Below are 19,226 nucleotides of genomic sequence, written 5' to 3' on the forward strand. Positions count from 1 at the left end.
TTATGTAATAGAGAAAAGGTCTTAAATATCTGAGAAAGTTAAGAAAACTTTTTAGTTTTCACTTAAAAAAATACCAGTTCATCAAGAAATGATATGCCAACACCTAGTCAATTTGAGGTGTGGTGTGGGGCAGCGGTGGGCTGCAGTTAGCCTTCTACAGGCTGTATCTGTCCCTTCCCCTCTAATCTGCTTTCTGTGCGGGCTGTGACCACAGCCAGAGATCATGGCTAAAGCACAGGCTTCGCTTTTGGGCCTGGTGGGTTATCTGGTGAGAAAGGCCAGTCTAGGGCCTAATCGTGGAGCTACTTGAACATACTCAGAGGACTTGGGGACTTGGGGCTTTAGTCTGGGAGTTTCTGAGTTTCCTGAATGTGTGTATGATATAATCATAGGGTAATTTTTAGAAGGCTGATTTCAAAGTGGTTGTCCAACGTTTTTGCTTTTGTGACCCCTAAAAGAATTCAAAAACACAGAGTTTCTCTTGCACATTTAATGTTACACCCAGTTTTTAAAGCTTTAAATAAATGCAGAGGTTACCATTTCCAATGTATTGTAAAACATCATTTAAATATATTTAAAGAGAATGCCAATATCATAGTAACTTGATGACCATTTATTAGCTATTTAAAAAATAATACTCAGAAATTTTACATTTTTTCTTTATTTTTATTCAATTCTTACCCAGAATTTGATTCTAAGACCAAATATTGCCCTGCTTGGTGGGACGCCTGGGTGGCTCAGTGGTTAAGCATAGCCTTCAGCCCAGGGTGTGATCCCAGAGTCCTGGGATCGAGTCCCATGTCGGGCTCCCTGCATGGAGCCTGCTTCTGCCTCTGCCTCTGCCTATGTCTCTGCCTGTCTCTCTCTCTCTCTCTGTCTCTCATGAATAAATAAATAACCTTTAAAAAACAAACAAACAAATATTGCCCTGCTTGGAAGTCTTTTACTGATTATTCTATCATATTTTTCTGTAACAAAATATGTATATAAACTTAAGTTTATTTTGCTTATTTTTAAAGATTTTATTTATTTGACAGGGAGAGAGCACGCGCGCGCTTTAGCATAAGCAGGGGGAGTGGCAGAGGGAGAGGGAGAAACAGGCTCCCAGCTGAGCAGAGAGTGGGATGTGGGTCTCAGTCTCAGAACCCTGGGGTCATGGACCAGAACCGGAGACAGACACCTGACCGACTGAGCCACCCAGGCATCCTAAACTTAATTTTGTGTTAAGAAGCACTTCTGGAATGGCAGAGTAAGGACCTCTAGAGATCTGCTTCTCCATAAAAGCAAAGAGAACAAAGGCAACAATAAAATCAACTTTTCAGGACTCTGGAAATTAACCATAGGCTTGCAGTACTCCTAGGAGTGTTTATTCAGGGAAAAGGATTCAATCATTGTAAGAACACTGAATATTGTTGTGTTTTAACTTGCTCTATTCCCACTCCCTCTCCCTGGCTCCGGGGTAGCTTTAAACAAGTAGCCTAGTAGTCATTGGAGGAGAAAAAACAAGTTTGGAGCTTCCCCAAAAGCCCTAGCCCCCGAGAATTGTCACTATTGGCTTTCCTGGAAGCTCCCTGGTAAAAGCTCATACATAGGGCTTGTCTTTATTTAACCTGGCTCAAAAATTGCCCTGTGGTAAAGTCCTATTCTTAGGATTTCATTTGAAAACAGTCAGCAGCAGTTGTTAAACATCACAACTGCCTGTGGCAGTGATAGCAGTTGGAGCAAACAAGAGGTTGGCCAAATAACTGAGAAAAGAAAATCTTGGGAATGAGCTGTCCATAGAGGGCATATGAAAAGCTCTGATGTATTTCCAGTGCTCTAGAAGCCTATGCCCATGGGGAGGGATGCATGCATGCCCAGGAAATACTTGAGAAAGTCCTCCTTCTTACCTCTGGCCTTCAGGCTCTGCACTATCAGCAAGTAGAGGCTGACACAGTTGTGAACTATTGAAGCATTGAAAGCATGTCCCAGCACAACATACAGCTCCTGGTTGAAGGGTGGGAGACTTACCAGTTCAAGGCATTTAAGGAAATCTCTGCTCAGTTATTAGCTCAGTTATCACTAAGTCAGCTGAGGAGGAATTTTGGTGGCTGCATATGACAAAAAACAAAACAAAACCCCCAAAAAACCCAAAACCCCAGACTTTACAGAATTAGCCCAAGAAAATCACTAAACCAATAAACAGCAATAGCAACAGCAGAATGTCCCGTGAGGAGAAGGAATCTGGTTTTCAGAGTTGCCACTTTATATTTTTTAAAGTGTTCAGTTTTCAATAAAAGTATAAGATACTCAAGGAAGTAGTGAAGTATGGCTTATGATCTTATTCAGCACTTGCATCTCCTGTGCTAAACTCTGCACTGGCTACATAATAGGTATTCAAAAACATTATTTGAACTGATGTGCAAGTAGTTGTAATTAGCTGATTTTGAGAGCCCCTATGTATTTTCTTTCTTCTGAAATAAGTGTTTAACCCCAAGACAAACCCTGGCATTTTTATTATGTCTCCTAGAACAGGGTCCTTGTTAAATGACATTTTAGAAAGTCATACATTTGCCCAGCTGTGTGATGATTGAGTATCCTGGAAAATTTGAAAGCTCTTTCTTTAGGCAATTATATACAGTAACATGATAAGAAAACTGATTTATTTAGAGACCAGATCATTCTGAAATGTTTCCTATATGAAATTTATCTTTATAGTTTGAATTTTTAAAGGATTTTGAGAATATAATTATTATACTTTGTTTTCAGATGTCCAGATCTCTAGTGACCTATAGTCAGGTACTCATATTATATTGTATTTGACTTCTTCATTTAATGATTCAGAGGATTTCGGTTTTATTTATGTATGTATGTATGTATTTATTTATTTAAATTTAATTTAATTTATTTGATTCAGAGGATTTTGGTGTGTCAGACCCAGTGAATTAAGACTGCTTAACAGCGGGATCCCTGGGTGGCGCAGCGGTTTGGCGCCTGCCTTTGGCCCAGGGCGCGATCCTGGAGACCCGGGATCGAATCCCACATCAGGCTCCCGGTGCATGGAGCCTGCTTCTCCCTCCGCCTGTGTCTCTGCCTCTCTCTCTCTCTCTGTGACTATCATAAATAAATAAAAAATTAAAAAAAAAAAAAAAAAAAAAAAAAAGACTGCTTAACAGCACATGCTGATTTAAAAAAATCTGGCCTCAACTCAAATCCGTAGTATTTATAGATAGCAGACTTTTACCATTTTCATGATCAGTTGTGGTGATGGAATATATTCAGGGTTGTCATGTACCATATTGATGTTCCCCGATTCATTCCAGGAGCAGAAAAAAGGAAACTGGAAACACTGAAGTCATCACATCTGTGCACAGTGTTATCAATATTTCCTGTTTCCAAATACTCATTTGTGTATATTTTTCATCATTCTCTTTTTACTCTAGTGTCTGATAAAAGATGAAGTAAATCTACTAGACTGACAAGCTTCAAATTCCTACGTCACTGCAAGGGGAAGATGTGGATTGAATTTGCATTAATGCCAGCCAGGGAGGCAGAGGCTGATGAGGGTCTTGGAGAATGTGGTCAGCATTCTGAATGGTGATGACAGATTTCTGTTGTGGCTAATGCTGTGCTGATCATCGTCCAGAGTGACACAGGAAAGGGGACCCATAAACAGTTGTTTACTGGCAGTTGTAAACAAGGCCAGAAATGACTGGGGTTCATGAAGTGATCCTGAGGTTAAAACTTAATTGTTAAGGAACTTGCTTAGCAAAACCATAATTCCCTTTCAAGGACTAGTTTGGGTTCATAATAAGTTGAAGGCCCTTTCTTTGTAGTTTTTGTTTCACAATTTTCTGTTTGTAAATGTGTAAGAACATATGATAAGTAATTTTCTTGTGAAAGAGCATTTTGGGTTTTCTTTCCTTTTTTTTTTTTTTTTAAAGACTTTATTTATTTGAGAGAGAGAGAGAGAGTGAGAGAAAGCACAAGCAGGGGTGAGGGGCAGAGAGAGTGAGAGGGAGAAGCAGACTCTCTGCTGAGCAGGGAGCTTGATGTGGGGCTCCATCCCAGGGGCTTGAGATCCTGACCTGAGCCGAAGGCAGACACTTACCTGGCTGAGCCACCCAGGCACCCCACAGTTTGGGTTTTCTGTACTAGAGTATGTAAAAATAAAATGCAAGGTTTTTTTGTTTGTTTTTCGCTATGGAAATGGTATTGTCTATGTATAGATGTGTGCATATGCATGTGTATGCATGTACGTATATATAAGCTTACGTGGATAAGGTTGTATCTAGTTTTTTATAGATACACTGATGAACATGAGTGTGCCATATTTCAGATTGACATCTGTTATAAATTTATAACTATTATATATGAGTATATGTATCTGTGATTACCAATGGGTATGACTTTCTCTTATTAAAACAAATTGCCATTATAATTGCTAGTGCCACTGATGAAGACTAGATAACTTCAATAATCTGTTATTTTCCCTACTAAGTTACTACATTGACGTTTCATTTTTTTTTTAAAGATTTATTTTATATATAGAGAGAGCACACATCACATGTGTACTGTGAGTGTGATGGGAGGGGTGGGTGAGAGGAAGAAGGAGAGGAGCAGACTCCTCACTGAGGGTGGGGCCTGATGTGGGGCTTGATCTCACCAACCCAAGACCACAACTTGAGCTGAAATTAAAAGAGTGGGATGCTCAGCTGACTGAGCTATCCAGGTACCCCTAGATTGACCTTTCTTTTAAAAATTTTTATTTTTATTTTTATTTTTTTAAAAAGATTTTATTTATTTATTCATGAGAGACACACACAGAGAGAGAGGCAGAGACCCAGGCAGAGGAAGAAGCAGGCTCCGTGCAGGGAGCCCGATATGGGACTCGATCCCGGGACTCCAGGATCACACCCTGGGCCAAAGGCAGGCGCTAAACCACTGAGCCACCCAGGATCCCCCTCTTTTAAAAATTTTTAAAGGGGGAGGGGCATAGGGACAGGGAGAGTGAGAATCTTAAGCAGACTGTATGCTGAATGTAGAGCCCAACACAGGGCTCAATCTGATGACCCTGAAATCATGACCTGAGCTGAAATTAAAGAGTCAGATAATGAACTGAGCCACCCAGGTGCCCCTACGCTGATATTTCTTAAGTAGCCATCCTAAGATGGTAGAATTTGTTGGTCTCCCATAATTGTCAGTGGTGATGACAGGTGTACATTCAAATTATGTGGCCATTTGTTTATCACTTGTCATTTCTCAGTTCATCCCATAGATACAGACTTTGAGATAAATATGAGACTCTCCTTTTCGCATTTGTGAAATATGAATTCCCAGGTTTGATAGGTGAGGGAGGAGAATGGGTACAAAGGATATAAAGATAATGGTGTTGAGAAGAGCAAAGCAAAGACAAGACTGGGCCCACATGAGGATGATAAGTACCCCAAAAAGTCTGACTTTTGTGGGTTGGAGCCAAGGGGGGATCTCTTGACAGAAGACAAGGCAGGGTAGAGTTGGGAGCAACTTGAGTCCATTTCACTATTGTCTCAGTTCACCAGTGGGTCTGGGAGTGGGTCTGGGAGCGCGTCTGGGAGCGGGTCGGGGGTGGGGGGGAGGCACCTGTGTGGATCGGGTGGACTGAGGGCAGAGTTGGCTGGCAGAGTAGAGTGACAGGAACAGCCCAGCTGAGTCTGAGAGAAGAGAAATGCTGAGAAATAAACCAGGTGAGAGAGCAATAGGTGGAGGTCTGGGTATGAATAGCAGTCTGAGGTGGAGGGAGCTGAGCCAAGGGGAAGGAGAGGAGAGGTGTGCAATGGATGAGGTGAGTGGTTCAAGGATGGAGAGTACTTGGCTTGTCCACATGTTTCTCTCTGAGGACAAGAGCCCAGGGCATGGCAGAGAGAGTGGCCTTCCTGAAAGGTGCTATGTTTCTGGGACCTCGGGGGTCAGTGGGTCACCCTGGCCTCTCCTTTTCCTTTGCACTCTTTTCTGGTTGATTTTGAAAAGTGAGGAGGGGTGGGGGTGCCTTGGCACCAGTCAAGTATAGATTTTAATATCTAGTAGGCAAGACTGACTGTAAAGTTGGAGAGAGGTGGCAAATAGATTTTTTGCTTTTTCATCTTTTATACTCTCCTTCCTGAACTGGTGTTTAAAAAATACATTTAATACCATAAGATAAATAATAAACGAGAATATTAGTACTAGGAGCAGTACTATTAGGAAAAATAATGGATGTTCTGAGTCATTTTAAGAGGTAGGTCACAAATTAGGCTTTCATATTTCTAACAAAAGGAAGAGGCAAACAGAAGCGGTGTATACTTTACAGTGTCCATCAGATAAAAAACAAAAACAGGGTGATTGGGTGGCTCAGTTGGTTAAGTGTCTGCCTTCAACTCAGGTCATGATCCCAGGGCCAGGCTCCCTGCTCAGCAGGGAGTCTGCTTCTCCCTCTCTCTTTCCTTCTCCTCTCCCTCTCTGCTGCTCATGTGCATGTGCCCCCTCTCGCTCTCTCTCAAATAAATCTTAAAAAACAAAAACAGTCACTTAGCCATTTATAAGGCATTGTAAAATACTAAGCAATGTCCATGACAGTATCCTTTTATAAATATAAAAATTTTATTAGGTTGCATCATTAAAAGCAGTCTGTTCAGAGAATGAAATAATGTGGTCTAGATAACCAGTTGCGTGACATGTAGCGTAGATGAAGGATAGCTTTTATCTAGCATAGGAGTCCTACACCCAAATGCCTCCAGAGCCCTGGCATGAATAAGTGTGATTGGGGCTAGAATGGAAGCTTGGATGACCGACCTGGAAAGTACGAGATGCACCCCAGTAGGCATTTGGGTTTTATTTCATTACAAAAAAAGAAAAAAAACTGGTACTGGTCTAAGAAGTCACACTGCAGGCCAACACACCCACTGGAACTCTGATCTAGATTATGTGGACATCACGTATGAAGTCTTTCTTAAAAATTGTTTCTCTCAGTTGAGCTTTTGGAAAATATTGAACAGCAATGAGTTACGGATTGTATTCTCTGATAGGTACCTGGTCTGCAGATGACCCATGTTGCCAGTTAATCATGCAGCCATATGTTTTACCTGTTGGACAGACTAGGGAGGAGTTAAAGCCATTTGTCTTTTCAACTGAGGCCACTGGAAATTGTAGGGAAGGAAAACTTTTTCCTTCTTCCTTTCTAGGTTCTTTGGTTGGCCTAATAATTAATTTGACATAAGACAGATTAACAGGAGCAGAACAAATTTAATAGACAAATGAGAGGCTGACAGACAATTGAAGTTTATATGCCACCAGGAGCTAAAGAGAGGTAGGTATAGGAATTTGGGACATCAGAGAGGGGGAAGACAGTTTACAGGAAGATGGGAAGAGCAAATGTTTGGTAAGCAAGTGTTTACCCTACAGAGAGGTCTTTCTTATGTTAAAAAAAAAGGTTATCTTTGGTAATAGCTCTCTTCCTGGTACAGACTCCCAGTCAAATTTTTTTTTTAGATAAGTGGGGAGGTAAAAAGCTCTTCTTGAGTTTGTTGTACCTTGGTTATCTTAAGCTCAAAATAATTTGCATGCCAGAGTGGCACATTATGGGGTGACCTGCCTTGAACTGCATCAGAATCTAGAGGTAAGGGGAGAGGGCCAATTCTATCAGGATCGAGAGTTAAGGGGAGAAGGCCGATTCCACTTTTTGGTCTTCAGGCATCATTTTGGGCCCACCAAGAGAGAAGAGGTGAGCCATCATTTTGGGGATGCTGTGCTATAACTTAGATGGTAAATGGGTATCACATACAAAAGAAATGTAGGAGTTTTGATTATGGCCACATTCTGAATATTTGTGCCAGCAAAGGAGAGGACATTGACAAAGATAATCATGTTCTGTGGTGTTTCAGAAGAGCAAGGAAAATGCTTTAAAAATTGGAATATAGTATTGAAGGATGACATGAGATCTCTTCTCAAATCCTTAAAATGGGATTGTTATAAAAGGCAATTTTTTGAAGGGGAGAAGGTATTTGCAAATGATATATCTGATAAACTGTTGATATCCAATATATATAAAGAATTTAAAAAAAAGAATTTTTACAAATCAACACTAAAAAAACAATCTGATTAAAAAATGTACAGAGGACCTGAATAGACATTTTCCCAAAGAAGACATACAGGTGGCCAACAGACACATGAAAAGATGCTCAACATCACTAATCATCAGGGAAATGCAAACTAAAACCACAATGAGAATATCACTGCACACTATCAGAATGGCTAGAGTCAGAAAGATAAGAAACCACAAGCGTGGACAAGAACATGGAGAAAAGGGAGCTCTCCTGCACTGTTGGTGGGAATGTAAATTGGTGCAGCTACCGTGGAAAACAGTACAGAGGTCCTTCAAAGAATTAAAAATAGAACTACCGTATGATCCATTAATTCAACTACTGGGTATTTACCTAAAGAAAATTGAAAATAGTAGTTCAAAAAGATAGATGTACACCTACGTTCATTGAAGCATTATTTACAATAGCTAGGAGATGGAAGCACTCCATAGAAGGATGGAGAAGATGTGGCAAATATATACAGTGGAATTATTAGTCCTAAAAAAGGTAAGCTCTTCCCATTTGCAACAACATGGATGGATCTAGTGTATTCCAAGTAAAATAAGCCAGTCAGGGAAAGACAAATCCCATATGATTTCATTTATATGTGGAATTTAAAAAATAAACAGACTCTTCAATATGGAGAACAAACTGGTTAAATATGGGAGATGGGTGAAGGGATGAGTATGACAGGTGAAGGGGATTAGGAGCTATGAACTTCCAGTTCTAAAATAAGTCCTGGAGATGAAAAGTACAGGATAGACAGTAATATTGTAGTAACTTTGTATGGTGACAGATGGTCACAGATTCACATTGTTGAATCACTATGTTGTGCACTTGAAACTAATAAAAACCTTGCATGTCAATTATACCTCAATAATAAATGGGATAGTTTAACAATTGTCTGGACAGTTTCTCTGCAGTTACATACAAATGCACATACACTCCTGCATGTACACACATACTTAATCTGGAGTTGTGTTTCCATTTTATGATAATGTGATTTGGTTCTGAGAGCTCCTGAACCTACCTTACCTTCAGGGTGAGTGCAGGCAATACATGTAATGCTAGGGTGCTGTGTGGTTCTCTGTGATCCAGCATCCTTAGGATCAAAAAAATTCAAGCAGAAGAAAAGGCAGCCTGCTAAAAGATTTCCTGGTACAGTGATCCCATTGTATGCAAATTTCAACTAATGTCACAAATACTATTAATAAAAGCTTCATATGATGTGCAAAATTTCAGTGGTTACTTTTCAAATTGTGTATCAAGCTATGCCATATTTTCAAAGTTAGGTCCATTGAATTATAAAGATACTTTGATACCCAGTGGCATCACCTTTTCTTATAAAGAGAAATATCTTCTAACCCTTGGCAATATTATGTGAACTTTTTGTTTATAGAACTTCTTCAAGGATTTTAGTGACCTTTGTATTATTTTTATTTTTTTTATTTTATTTTTTTTTCTTTTTGCTTTTTCCTTTGTGTTATTTTTTTTTAATTTTTTTTTCTTTTTTTTTTTATTTATGATAGTCACAGAGAGAGAGAGAGAGAGAAGCAGAGACACAGGCAGAGGGAGAAGCAGGCTCCATGCACCGGGAGCCCGATGTGGGATTCGATCCCAGGTCTCCAGGATCGCGCCCTGGGTCAAAGGCAAGCGCCAAACCGCTGCGCCACCCAGGGATCCCCTTTTGTGTTATTTTTAAATTAATTATTACAGAGTAAGTATTTATCTTGCAAAATACCCAGGTATGCTAATGCTGGTGCTGAAAAATATCCTGAAAATCAGTAACTTTTGAACAGAAATGTGATAAAAACACTATGATATGCCATGCTGTCAATTTATGAGCTAAAACTGAGAAATATTAGAGATAATGCTAATATTAAAAAGCAGCAGTAAAGAAAAATACAACACAATGGCTGCAGATTTATGTGTTCTGAGGATGCATTCCCCTGCCCTACCTCCACACTTTGGGATAATCAGTTTTGAATTATGTGAGTTCTTCAGGGACACATCCCATGAATCCGATGCAGCCATGCTTTAGGTTTTTGTTGTTGTTGTTGTTTGTGTTGTATATTTGCAGCCCTGCTTTATGAAACCTTGCTGCCCAGACTGGAAAAGATTTCTTAGGTTGAAAAATATACATATAGCAAGGTACTTACTTGTCTTGACACAGAGTAGAATATCTTTAAGGGGTTCGAAGGGGAAAATTTTGCATCTATTCCCTTAAAACTTAAAAAACACTCACCTCTTCCTGCTTGTAGATTTGCATTAAATGCTTTTAAAGTTCTTTAGTTTTTACGTCAAGTAATATAAAGTGATAGGACTTTTAATAATAATTGCTTATATTTAAATGGTGGTTTTTATGTGCCAGGCACAGTGTGAACTGCTTTATTTAATCCTCATGGCAACCCTTTGAGATGACAGGTTCTGTTATTTCTTCTCCCAGTCTACACGTTAAGACAGAAGCATAGGGAGGTTAAGTGACTTGCTAAAGATCCAAAAACTATTAAGTTGCAGAGCCAGAGTCAAATCCAGGCAGGCTGGCTCCAGTCTCTATATGCTCATTGACCAATCTCTGTGGCCTTTCAGGAAACTGGAGTTGAGGATTCTCTAGTCAGCAACTTTGTACCCTGAAGAGAATTTGCTCTAAAAACAAGGGGCTATGTTCCCACGTAAGAGAATTACTGTATGGAAAAGATATGTGTAATAAAATAGCAGCTCAGAAACCGCACGGTTTGCATTTGGTAACTGCATACAGAAGGAGGATAGAATAGATTTTGGTAAGTTTGGGGGTGGTGAGGGCCAGGCTGTGCTCTGAAATTGGTGGGAGTCCTGGGGCTGGGTATGGAAGACCTGTTGAGAACAGTGTTCCTCAGGGATTCACCTTTCCTCCCTTCTCTATCCTTCAGCACTTCAGTCCCTGTATTTTCCTTCAATAAGACATTCACTCAACACTTGATATGATTTTTACAGTAGTGGGCTTACAAGGCTGAATATGAGCAAGTGCCTACCTTAGATTTCACCTAGGAAACCTGTGACTTCAGAAGACACTCCTCACCCCACCACCCTGCTGAACTCTCCACCTGCTTGTGATGCAACTATTTTAAGAGGGGTGAAAACATTTAATTTTACAGTTAAGAAGCTGACAGTGGCAATATCTGCCTGGTTTATAGGGCTCCTGTTGGTGTGAATGGGTGTGTCAAAGGGTTTGGGTTTTGTTGGGCAGCCAGTGTAAATGACTACTGTCAGATCCCTCCTTTTTAATAGGTGTGGGAGGCAGGATTCAGGATGAGAAGGCTGGGAGGAGTGACTGCCTAAGTGATGTCAGCATACCTATCTTATTGTCCAGACTTGAAACTACATGAGATTTTTGCCTGGAATGAGGTGATCCCTAATTATTTATACTTGGGCAGGGAGAAATAGAAGCTGAGTACTGAATATCTGACAGTGAAGCTGTACAAACACACTGGAGAGTTTCTATACATTTGTAAAGCAGTGCTGACTGCATAAAGGAACATTTTCTCATATTGCTTGTTAGTTCAACCATCACAGCTTTGAGGAATGTCCTAAGGGGTGTACATGACACAAACCCTCACTGAATGTGGGATTCCTTTCTCATCTCTCTCCCAGAGGTTTTGTTGTATTGATCAGTCTATATTATATTTATACCTTTACTTTTGTGGGACTGCAGTTGTTAAGAGCTAGGAATTTTATAAGTTTAGAGACCACTTTCAGGAAGTAATCAAATGCATTTCTGTAAGACTGCTTGTTTGTGGGGCACCCGGGTGGCTCAGTCCGTTAAGTGTCTGCCTTCAGCTCAGGTCATGATCCTGGAGTCCCAGGATTGAGCCCCACATTGGTCTCCCTGCTCAGTGGGGAGTCTGCTTCTCCCTCTCCCTCTGCCCCTCTCCTCCCTATTCATGCCCCCACACCTCTCTCAAATAAATCTTAAAAAAAAAAAAAAAAAAAAAAAGACTGCTCATTTGTTATAGGTGTGATCTGAAGGGATCTTGTGCTGCTTTTTAGAGTTCCAAAATCTTTCCTGTATGTTTTAGTCAACTATAAGACTTAGGAAATTGAAGAAGAGGCATAGCCTCATTGTTACTTACTGAACCCCTTTTGTATGTCCAAAACACTAGATAGAAAAAGTAGGGAATCTTTTGGAGCAGTTTACATTTAGTTGTGGAGCCAGATGCCAGATATATGGATATCAAGCTACAGAAGACAGCTTTGGAGAGTTGTGAGGAAACTTGATAGAGCGCTTCCACATATATATTTGAGGTGAATGAAGGCAAGCATTTTTGTCCTCACTCTACAGATGAGGAAGCAGGAAACTGCTCCATGTCACACAGCTAGTCACCCAAACCCCTCTTGCACTATTCCCACCTGCCTTTCCAGTGTGGACAGTGGGAGGGAGAGGCCAAGTTTGGACTAAGCCACAAAGGTAATCATGTCTGAGTTCAGAGGCCAGCCCATTGTGGCCTCATCAGAAGGCTGCATGAAATATAAAAGCATGTCAGCAGCCCTTGTGTGGTACCCAAGGCTCCCCCTGTTTCGCCCCGTTCCTTGGAGCCTCACCCTTGGGCTGGAGGTATGTAACAGGGTCAGGTATCTGTTACACATAGTATTTGGTCTTAAGACCTTGTCTTTGTTTTTGAGGCCTAGCCACAAAGACCACATCAGAGTGGCTGAGATGTCAACAAGCAGGCTGGCAGGTTGGAGTGGGAGCTCTTCATTGCAGAGCTGTGGAGGGTGGTGGAATGCAGGTGAGGACGGCTGTGGTGAGGATGGGCAATGCTAGAGAGACAGGGACCTGGAGCAGTGCTGCCTCCTCTTTGATTCCCACAAATATTTCTGTTAGAGCCCCTAGCACCATTGCTGATTCTTCAGCTCCAAAGACCTGGTGCACGGGAAGTGCTCAGTATTGGTTAAATGATACATTTGCAGCTTTTTGAGAAAGATATAAAAAGGACTTTTCCCCTCTTAGTCTACCTTCTTTAATATGAAAAGACATTAAAAAAATCAGGCCAATCTCAGCATTTAAAATTTTAGATATTGGATGTTGTAAATGCAAAGATATAGTTAGGCCATTCTTCAATTTGATTTCATTATTCCTGGGTTAATAGTACTTTGGTTACTGTCATTACATTTCAGAGACACTTCTCCAAGGCTGTTTCTCTGAAGTATTGAAGATAAAAGCAACTGAACTTTGTTTAATTGGCTAATTAACATTTTAAAGGACACAAAAGGTCACAGCCCAGGTGACTACGGTTTATTTACTCAGTTTACAGACCATTTTTCTACTTCTTTTCTGCATGGTTCAGTACATGTAGGTCTCTCTCTCTGTCTAGGGTTTTAGCTTGTTCTCTTCTTCTGCCGTGTTTGTCATATTTGGTTTCATGTGCCAGTGTCGTTTTAATGCAGCTTTATTCAGCATGAGATGTGTGTCAGGCCTAAGCTCAGTGGTGCCAGGGACACAAAGATGAATCAGAGGCATCCTATTTGGAGTCACCAACCTGGTAGGACCACGGTGGAGACTCAAGTAAGGTTCACACCAGATAGAGCTGGGGAAGGGGTTGTTCTGGTGAAATCCGTGTCTAGAGTTGGGCCTGGAAGGTTGGGAGGAAGGGGAGAAGGCTTACTGTGTGCTAGGCCCTGCTCTGAGGCGCCACCTGGGTATTGGTAGGTTTTATCCTTACAACAACCATATAAAGTACATTCATTTGTCATCTACATTCTGTACAGGAAATTAAGATAAAAGGAAGTAGCTTGTCCAAGAGCACACAGCTCAACAATGGTACTGCCAGGATTCTAGCACAGGCAGTCTGGTTGGGAGTCCATGTTGTGAGTCACTGCACTAGATGAGAGGGATTTGGACAAATGAAGACTCCCAGGCAATAGATGGAGGAGCCACAGTGATCAAAGGAATGGAGGCAGACAAGTTGGTTAGGGCCTTTTGTTGCCCTGGAGTCCCACACTGAAGGGGATGATTGTAACACAAGAGCAAGTGTCATAGGCTTTAGAGGCTTTAGGGGATCCCATCACCTGTGCGAGTGGAAGGTTGTATTTGTAATTCAGTGGGCAGTGGTGAAGTTGTGAGAGTCCCTGAGGACTGGAATTGTAGGGCTCCTTGCCTCCTCCTCTTCAAGCTGTCCTGAATTTCTGGCATTCATTTCTGGAGTGGGTGAACATGTGTAGGGCTCAGCCCTTGCTGGCCTCTTCCCCTTGTTTTTCCTTCCCTTCCTTGTACTTCTGGGAAGCATTTTCTGGAAGATCATCCAAACTGCTGCTACTTTATCTTACTGCACGATCTTCACCATCCATGTCTGATCTGTCCTTTGTCACCCCACAGGAACTGTTCTTACTAAGGTGTCACTGACTGGCTTACTGCTTCTTCTGGTGAGGACCTTTTGGTTTTTAACTTCCCCAGTAGTTTCCAACCAGGGGCAGTTTTGCTGCTTCTTCCCTTGGGATATCTGGCAATGTCTGGAGATATTTTTGGATGTCACAGTTGTTCTGAGTCAGTCCTCTGTTTTTATAACTTTGCAACTGTCTTGATATAATTCTCTCCTGCCTTGTGGTGAATCCTTAGTTCATTACTGACCAGCCTCTGTGGAGAACTCCTCTAGCCTTTTTAATGTTGCTTCTCCGGATTCTTTTCCTCTCCCATTCTTCTTGGGCTAGCTCCTCAGTCCAGGGACTTAACTTCCCTGGGTGTGTGGCCACACATCTGTATTTCGTCTCCAGCTCTTTTGACTCTTTTGTCTTGTCTTTCTCTACCTCAGTGGTACACAGGCACTTTCAATTCAGCAGGTCCAAAATAAGGCCAGCCCAAAGTTGTCATGGTGCAAACCATATTTGCTGTCCTTCAGCGTTTGCTCACCCCCAACATTGAATGCCATTTTACTCTGCTGCTACTGTAACTCAGGCACTCATCTCTCATGAGCCTCATGTCCCATACTGCCAACCAGGGGGAGCTTTCTAAGAACTCTGAGCGTTCTCAGCTACAACAGATAAAGTATAAACTGAGCTTGGCATGTGGAACCTTCCAGATCAAGCCCAGTGGTTCCCAACTAGGAGTACTAACTGCTGTCCAAAAGAACCTTTTAAAAATGTTATGGATGTTGGAGTAACTGGAATCTAGTGGAATTCCAATCTCAGAAATGGGTTCTGCTTTGTACCACCAAGTTTTCTCTCCTTTTGGGGAAACTGATTGGCTTTTTAGATGTCCAGAGCAGCATGTGGCTAAATAGGGTAGAAATATCTTGGTGTTTCTGTCTTCTTCCTTTCTGTCCTGATGGCTTTAGGAGAATTCTGTTTTTTTCCTTCCATGTCCTAGCAGTGTAATTGTTCTGTGTAGACCAACAATTAGTTGGACCAAACATTCCTGCCATCAGGTATCAGACCATTCTAGAAGAGAAGAGGGGACGAGGTAATTCTGTTTTCTAGCTTCTCTGTGGTATTGAGGATAACCTAAAGCTTGTGATATAGGGCTTTGAGGGTCCTTTTGGAGCTGGTTGATTAAGTGGCTTCATCATAGTATTTCCTAGTTCACTGAAGTGATTCCTTTTTAAAAGAACCTTGGAACTGCCTGTCATTATGCCCACATCTTAGGAAAAAACTTCATACTACACTATACTGTTGCAAGTACTGACATACGGCTAATTGTACTGTGAAGGATTTGGACTTTTTGAAGCTTACTGGTATGTTTTTCAGCTGATAACAAATATTTGAAAATTAAATCCCTTGGCACAACCTAATACCAGGAGAAAGTAGTAAATGTTTTTTTAATCCCGTCTGGTGTTATTACAGTGGTGGAAATGTTGACACCAGAACAGTGTGCATGGGCTAGTGTGAGGATGGTGGCTTTGGTCTCTGACTCGGTGCCAGCTGGAACCCTGGCCCCCGGGTGCTGAACCTCTCTCTCTGTGTCTCTTCCCAGAAGCCCCTTGTGCCACACCCCTGATCTGCAGCTTCGGGAGGCCTGTGGACCTAGACAAGGATGACTACCAGAAAGTGGTGTGCAACAACGAGCACTGCCCCTACAGCACCTGGATGCACCTGCAGTGTTTCTACGAGTGGGAGAGCAGCATCCTGGTCCAGTTTAACTGCATCGGCCGTGCCCGCAGCTGGAACGAGAAACAGTGCCGCCAAAACATGTGGACAAAGAAGGGCTACGACCTGGCCTTCCGCTTCTGCTCTTGCCGTTGTGGACAGGGCCACTTAAAAAAGGACACAGACTGGTACCAGGTGAAGCGGATGCAGGATGAGAAAAAGAAGAAGGCTGGGTCAGAGAAGAACACGGGGAGGCCCTCCGGCGAAGCAGGGGAGGAGGCCAAGAAGTGCAGGCCGCCGAACAAGCCCCAGAAAGGCCTGAGCCACGACCTCCCCCGGCGGCACTCCATGGACCGGCAGAACTCGCAGGAGAAGGCGGTGGGCACAGTGGGCACAGCGGCCTACGGGGCGCGCTCGCCCTGCGGCTCCCCGGGCCAGTCGCCGCCCACCGGCTACTCCATCCTCTCCCCCGCCCACTTCAGCGGCCCCCGCTCCTCCAGGTACCTCGGGGAATTCCTCAAGAATGCCATCCATTTGGAGCCTCACAAGAAGGCCATGGCGGGGGGCCACGTGTTCCGAAACACCCACTTTGACTACAGTCCGGCTGGGATATCCGTGCACAGGGGGGGCCACTTCGACGCACCGGTGCAGTTCCTGCGGCGCCTGGACCTGTCCGAGCTGCTCACTCACATCCCCAGGCATAAGTTGAACACTTTCCACGTGCGGATGGAAGACGATGCCCAAATGGGCCAGGGCGAGGATCTGCGGAAGTTCATTCTTGCAGCCCTCAGCGCCAGCCACAGGAACGTGGTAAACTGTGCCCTGTGCCACCGGGCGCTCCCGGTGTTCGAACAGTTCCCTTTGGTGGACGGAACTCTGTTCTTGAGCCCATCCAGACACGATGAGATCGAATATGATGTTCCGTGTCATCTTCAAGGTACAGGTGTTCATTCACCTTGCCTGCTTTGTTAAAAAATGGAAAAGCAAGATGGAATTTACTCTGTTCTGCCTTAGTTTTTACTGATGGTACTTTTTAGTTCTAGTCAGATGCTAGGCAATGTTTGAATATTTCAGCTTTGCCCATTGAGGTGGTGGAGGTAGTTGGCGTTGGCTCTTTTTTTCTCTATTCTCCTGTCACTGTACGAAATACAGTTGTTCTGGTGGGTAATTTTATGTTTTTGTTCTGCTGTAATTTGAAGGGGGGATGCCTCGTGTATAGCTTTCTATAATTGGGAGGGAATTTAGGAATTGCATAATTACGTCATGGTGTAAAATAGTTGCCTTTGAAACCTGTAGTAATGTGCCCTGTATGCTGTGTATTATCTTTTGATCATTGTAAACATAACAGAGTAAGGAAAAAGGAATGTCAGAGAGGGCTAAATTGTTTTTAGATTAGTTGGATTAATCTTGAAGTTTATGGAAGATCAGGCTTTCTTGATAGTGGCAAAAGGAAAGTGGATGGTTAGTGAAAGCTGAGACATCACCATGGTGGCCAAGGCAGGGGTGGGGAACTTCATGCTGTGGCTGACATTTAAGAATGTTAGGGATAACTTCAGCCACAACTTGAATGATGGGGATTGGTTAGTATAAATGAGAAATCTGTCAATTCATGTAAAATTATTGTATTTACATAAAGGTGAGATACATGGTGTATAACCTGTTTGTAACTTTAAAAATACGCTTAAAAAACCTGTGCTAGAAACAGTATATCCATACCTATCTTCTTCTCACCAGCCCCTGCTGTCTCAGTTCCCAGGGATGAGCACTTTTCAATTATAATCAATTCTCAGGTTCTTACCATCATAATTTGAAAACCGCTATCTTCATATCCAATTTTTTTTAAAGATTTTATTTATTTATTTATGAAAGACAGAGAGAGAGAGAGAGAGAGAGAGAGAGAGAGAGGCAGAGACACAGGCGGGGGGAGAAACCGGCTCCATGCCGGAAGCCTGACGCGGAACTCGATCCCGGGTCCCCAGGATCACACCCTGGACTGAAGGCGGCACTAAACCACTGAGCCACCCGGGCTGCCCTTCATATCCAATTTTTGATATTGTCTGTTGACTGACTTTTAAGGTGGATGACTGTGCTTTCTTAAATCTCCTTTCTCTCAGGATAACATATCACCATTCTTGGTGAAATCCTTAATGTTTTTGTTGTTAGGATTATGTAAATATTTAGTGCTGAGCAAGATGTATAGGTGTATTTCTTATATAGAATACAGTATATTTTAGGACATCTTTTGTTTTGTTATTACAGCTAATATTTGTTTCACAATTTCATTTGCTTAGTCTTTTTGGAAACATTGTCTGGTTGTTCCCACTCTCCAGCAGCTCCCACAGAGCTTTCAGAGGCATTTGCACATACCTATCATCCATTTAATGAATTACTTTTTGTAGAAATTCCCTTCACTGAGCCTTTCCTCTTCCTGTTCCCATCTGTCGGGCTGCACTCATTACCTGCTATACTACATGGCTGCCCTTCTACTTGCTTTTCTGTTTTTTATCTTCTGTTTCCTAGATCTCATGTTTTCTTTTTTCTTGGTTTATTTCCTCAGTTTGTTAAGAAACATCCCCAGGAGCTTTCTGAGAAAGGAAGCATGGGAATAGGTATTTTCAGACTTTGAAACCTGGTAATATTTTGATTCTGTCTTCACACTTGATTGCTGTTTGGCTGGGTATAGTTTTCCAAGTTATAAATATTCTCCCCGTAGGTTTTGAAGGCATTGATTTCTTTACTGTCTCTGGTCTTCCAGTGTCACTGTTGGGAAGTCAGATTTTATTCCTGTCTTTTTGTTCTCCCCTCCCATCCCCTGAAGGTTTTAAGATTCTTTTTTTTAAAGATTTTATTTATTTATCATAAATAAATGTCTCTGTCATGAGAGACAGAGAGAGAGGCAAAGACACAGGCAGAGGGAGAAGCAGGCTCCATGCAAGGAGCCCGATGTGGGATTCGATCCCGGGACTCTAGGATCATACCCAGGGCTGAAGGGAGGTGCTTAAGCACTGAGCTACCCAGGCGTCCCAGGATTTTCTCTTTATACGGAGTGTTCTGAAGTTTCACTGTGACATAGATTTTCCCCTCTACCCCCATTCA

The 19,226-nt window shown here is 42.2% G+C and overlaps 1 protein-coding gene across 1 annotated transcript in view; it reads left to right on the top strand.

Annotated features, from left to right (window-relative positions):
* HECA (hdc homolog, cell cycle regulator) overlaps positions 1 to 19,226 on the top strand; it is a 46,831-nt gene that overhangs the window by 17,223 nt on the left and 10,382 nt on the right. Inside the window, exon 2 of the mRNA XM_041742784.1 lies at positions 16,018 to 17,067. Within this exon, the coding sequence (XP_041598718.1) occupies positions 16,018 to 17,067 (1,050 nt within the window). The remainder of the gene's footprint in view (positions 1 to 16,017; positions 17,068 to 19,226) is intronic.

This window comes from Vulpes lagopus, chromosome 2 (assembly GCF_018345385.1).
Source record: "Vulpes lagopus strain Blue_001 chromosome 2, ASM1834538v1, whole genome shotgun sequence".
In the NCBI taxonomy this organism is placed as follows: domain Eukaryota; kingdom Metazoa; phylum Chordata; class Mammalia; order Carnivora; family Canidae; genus Vulpes; species Vulpes lagopus.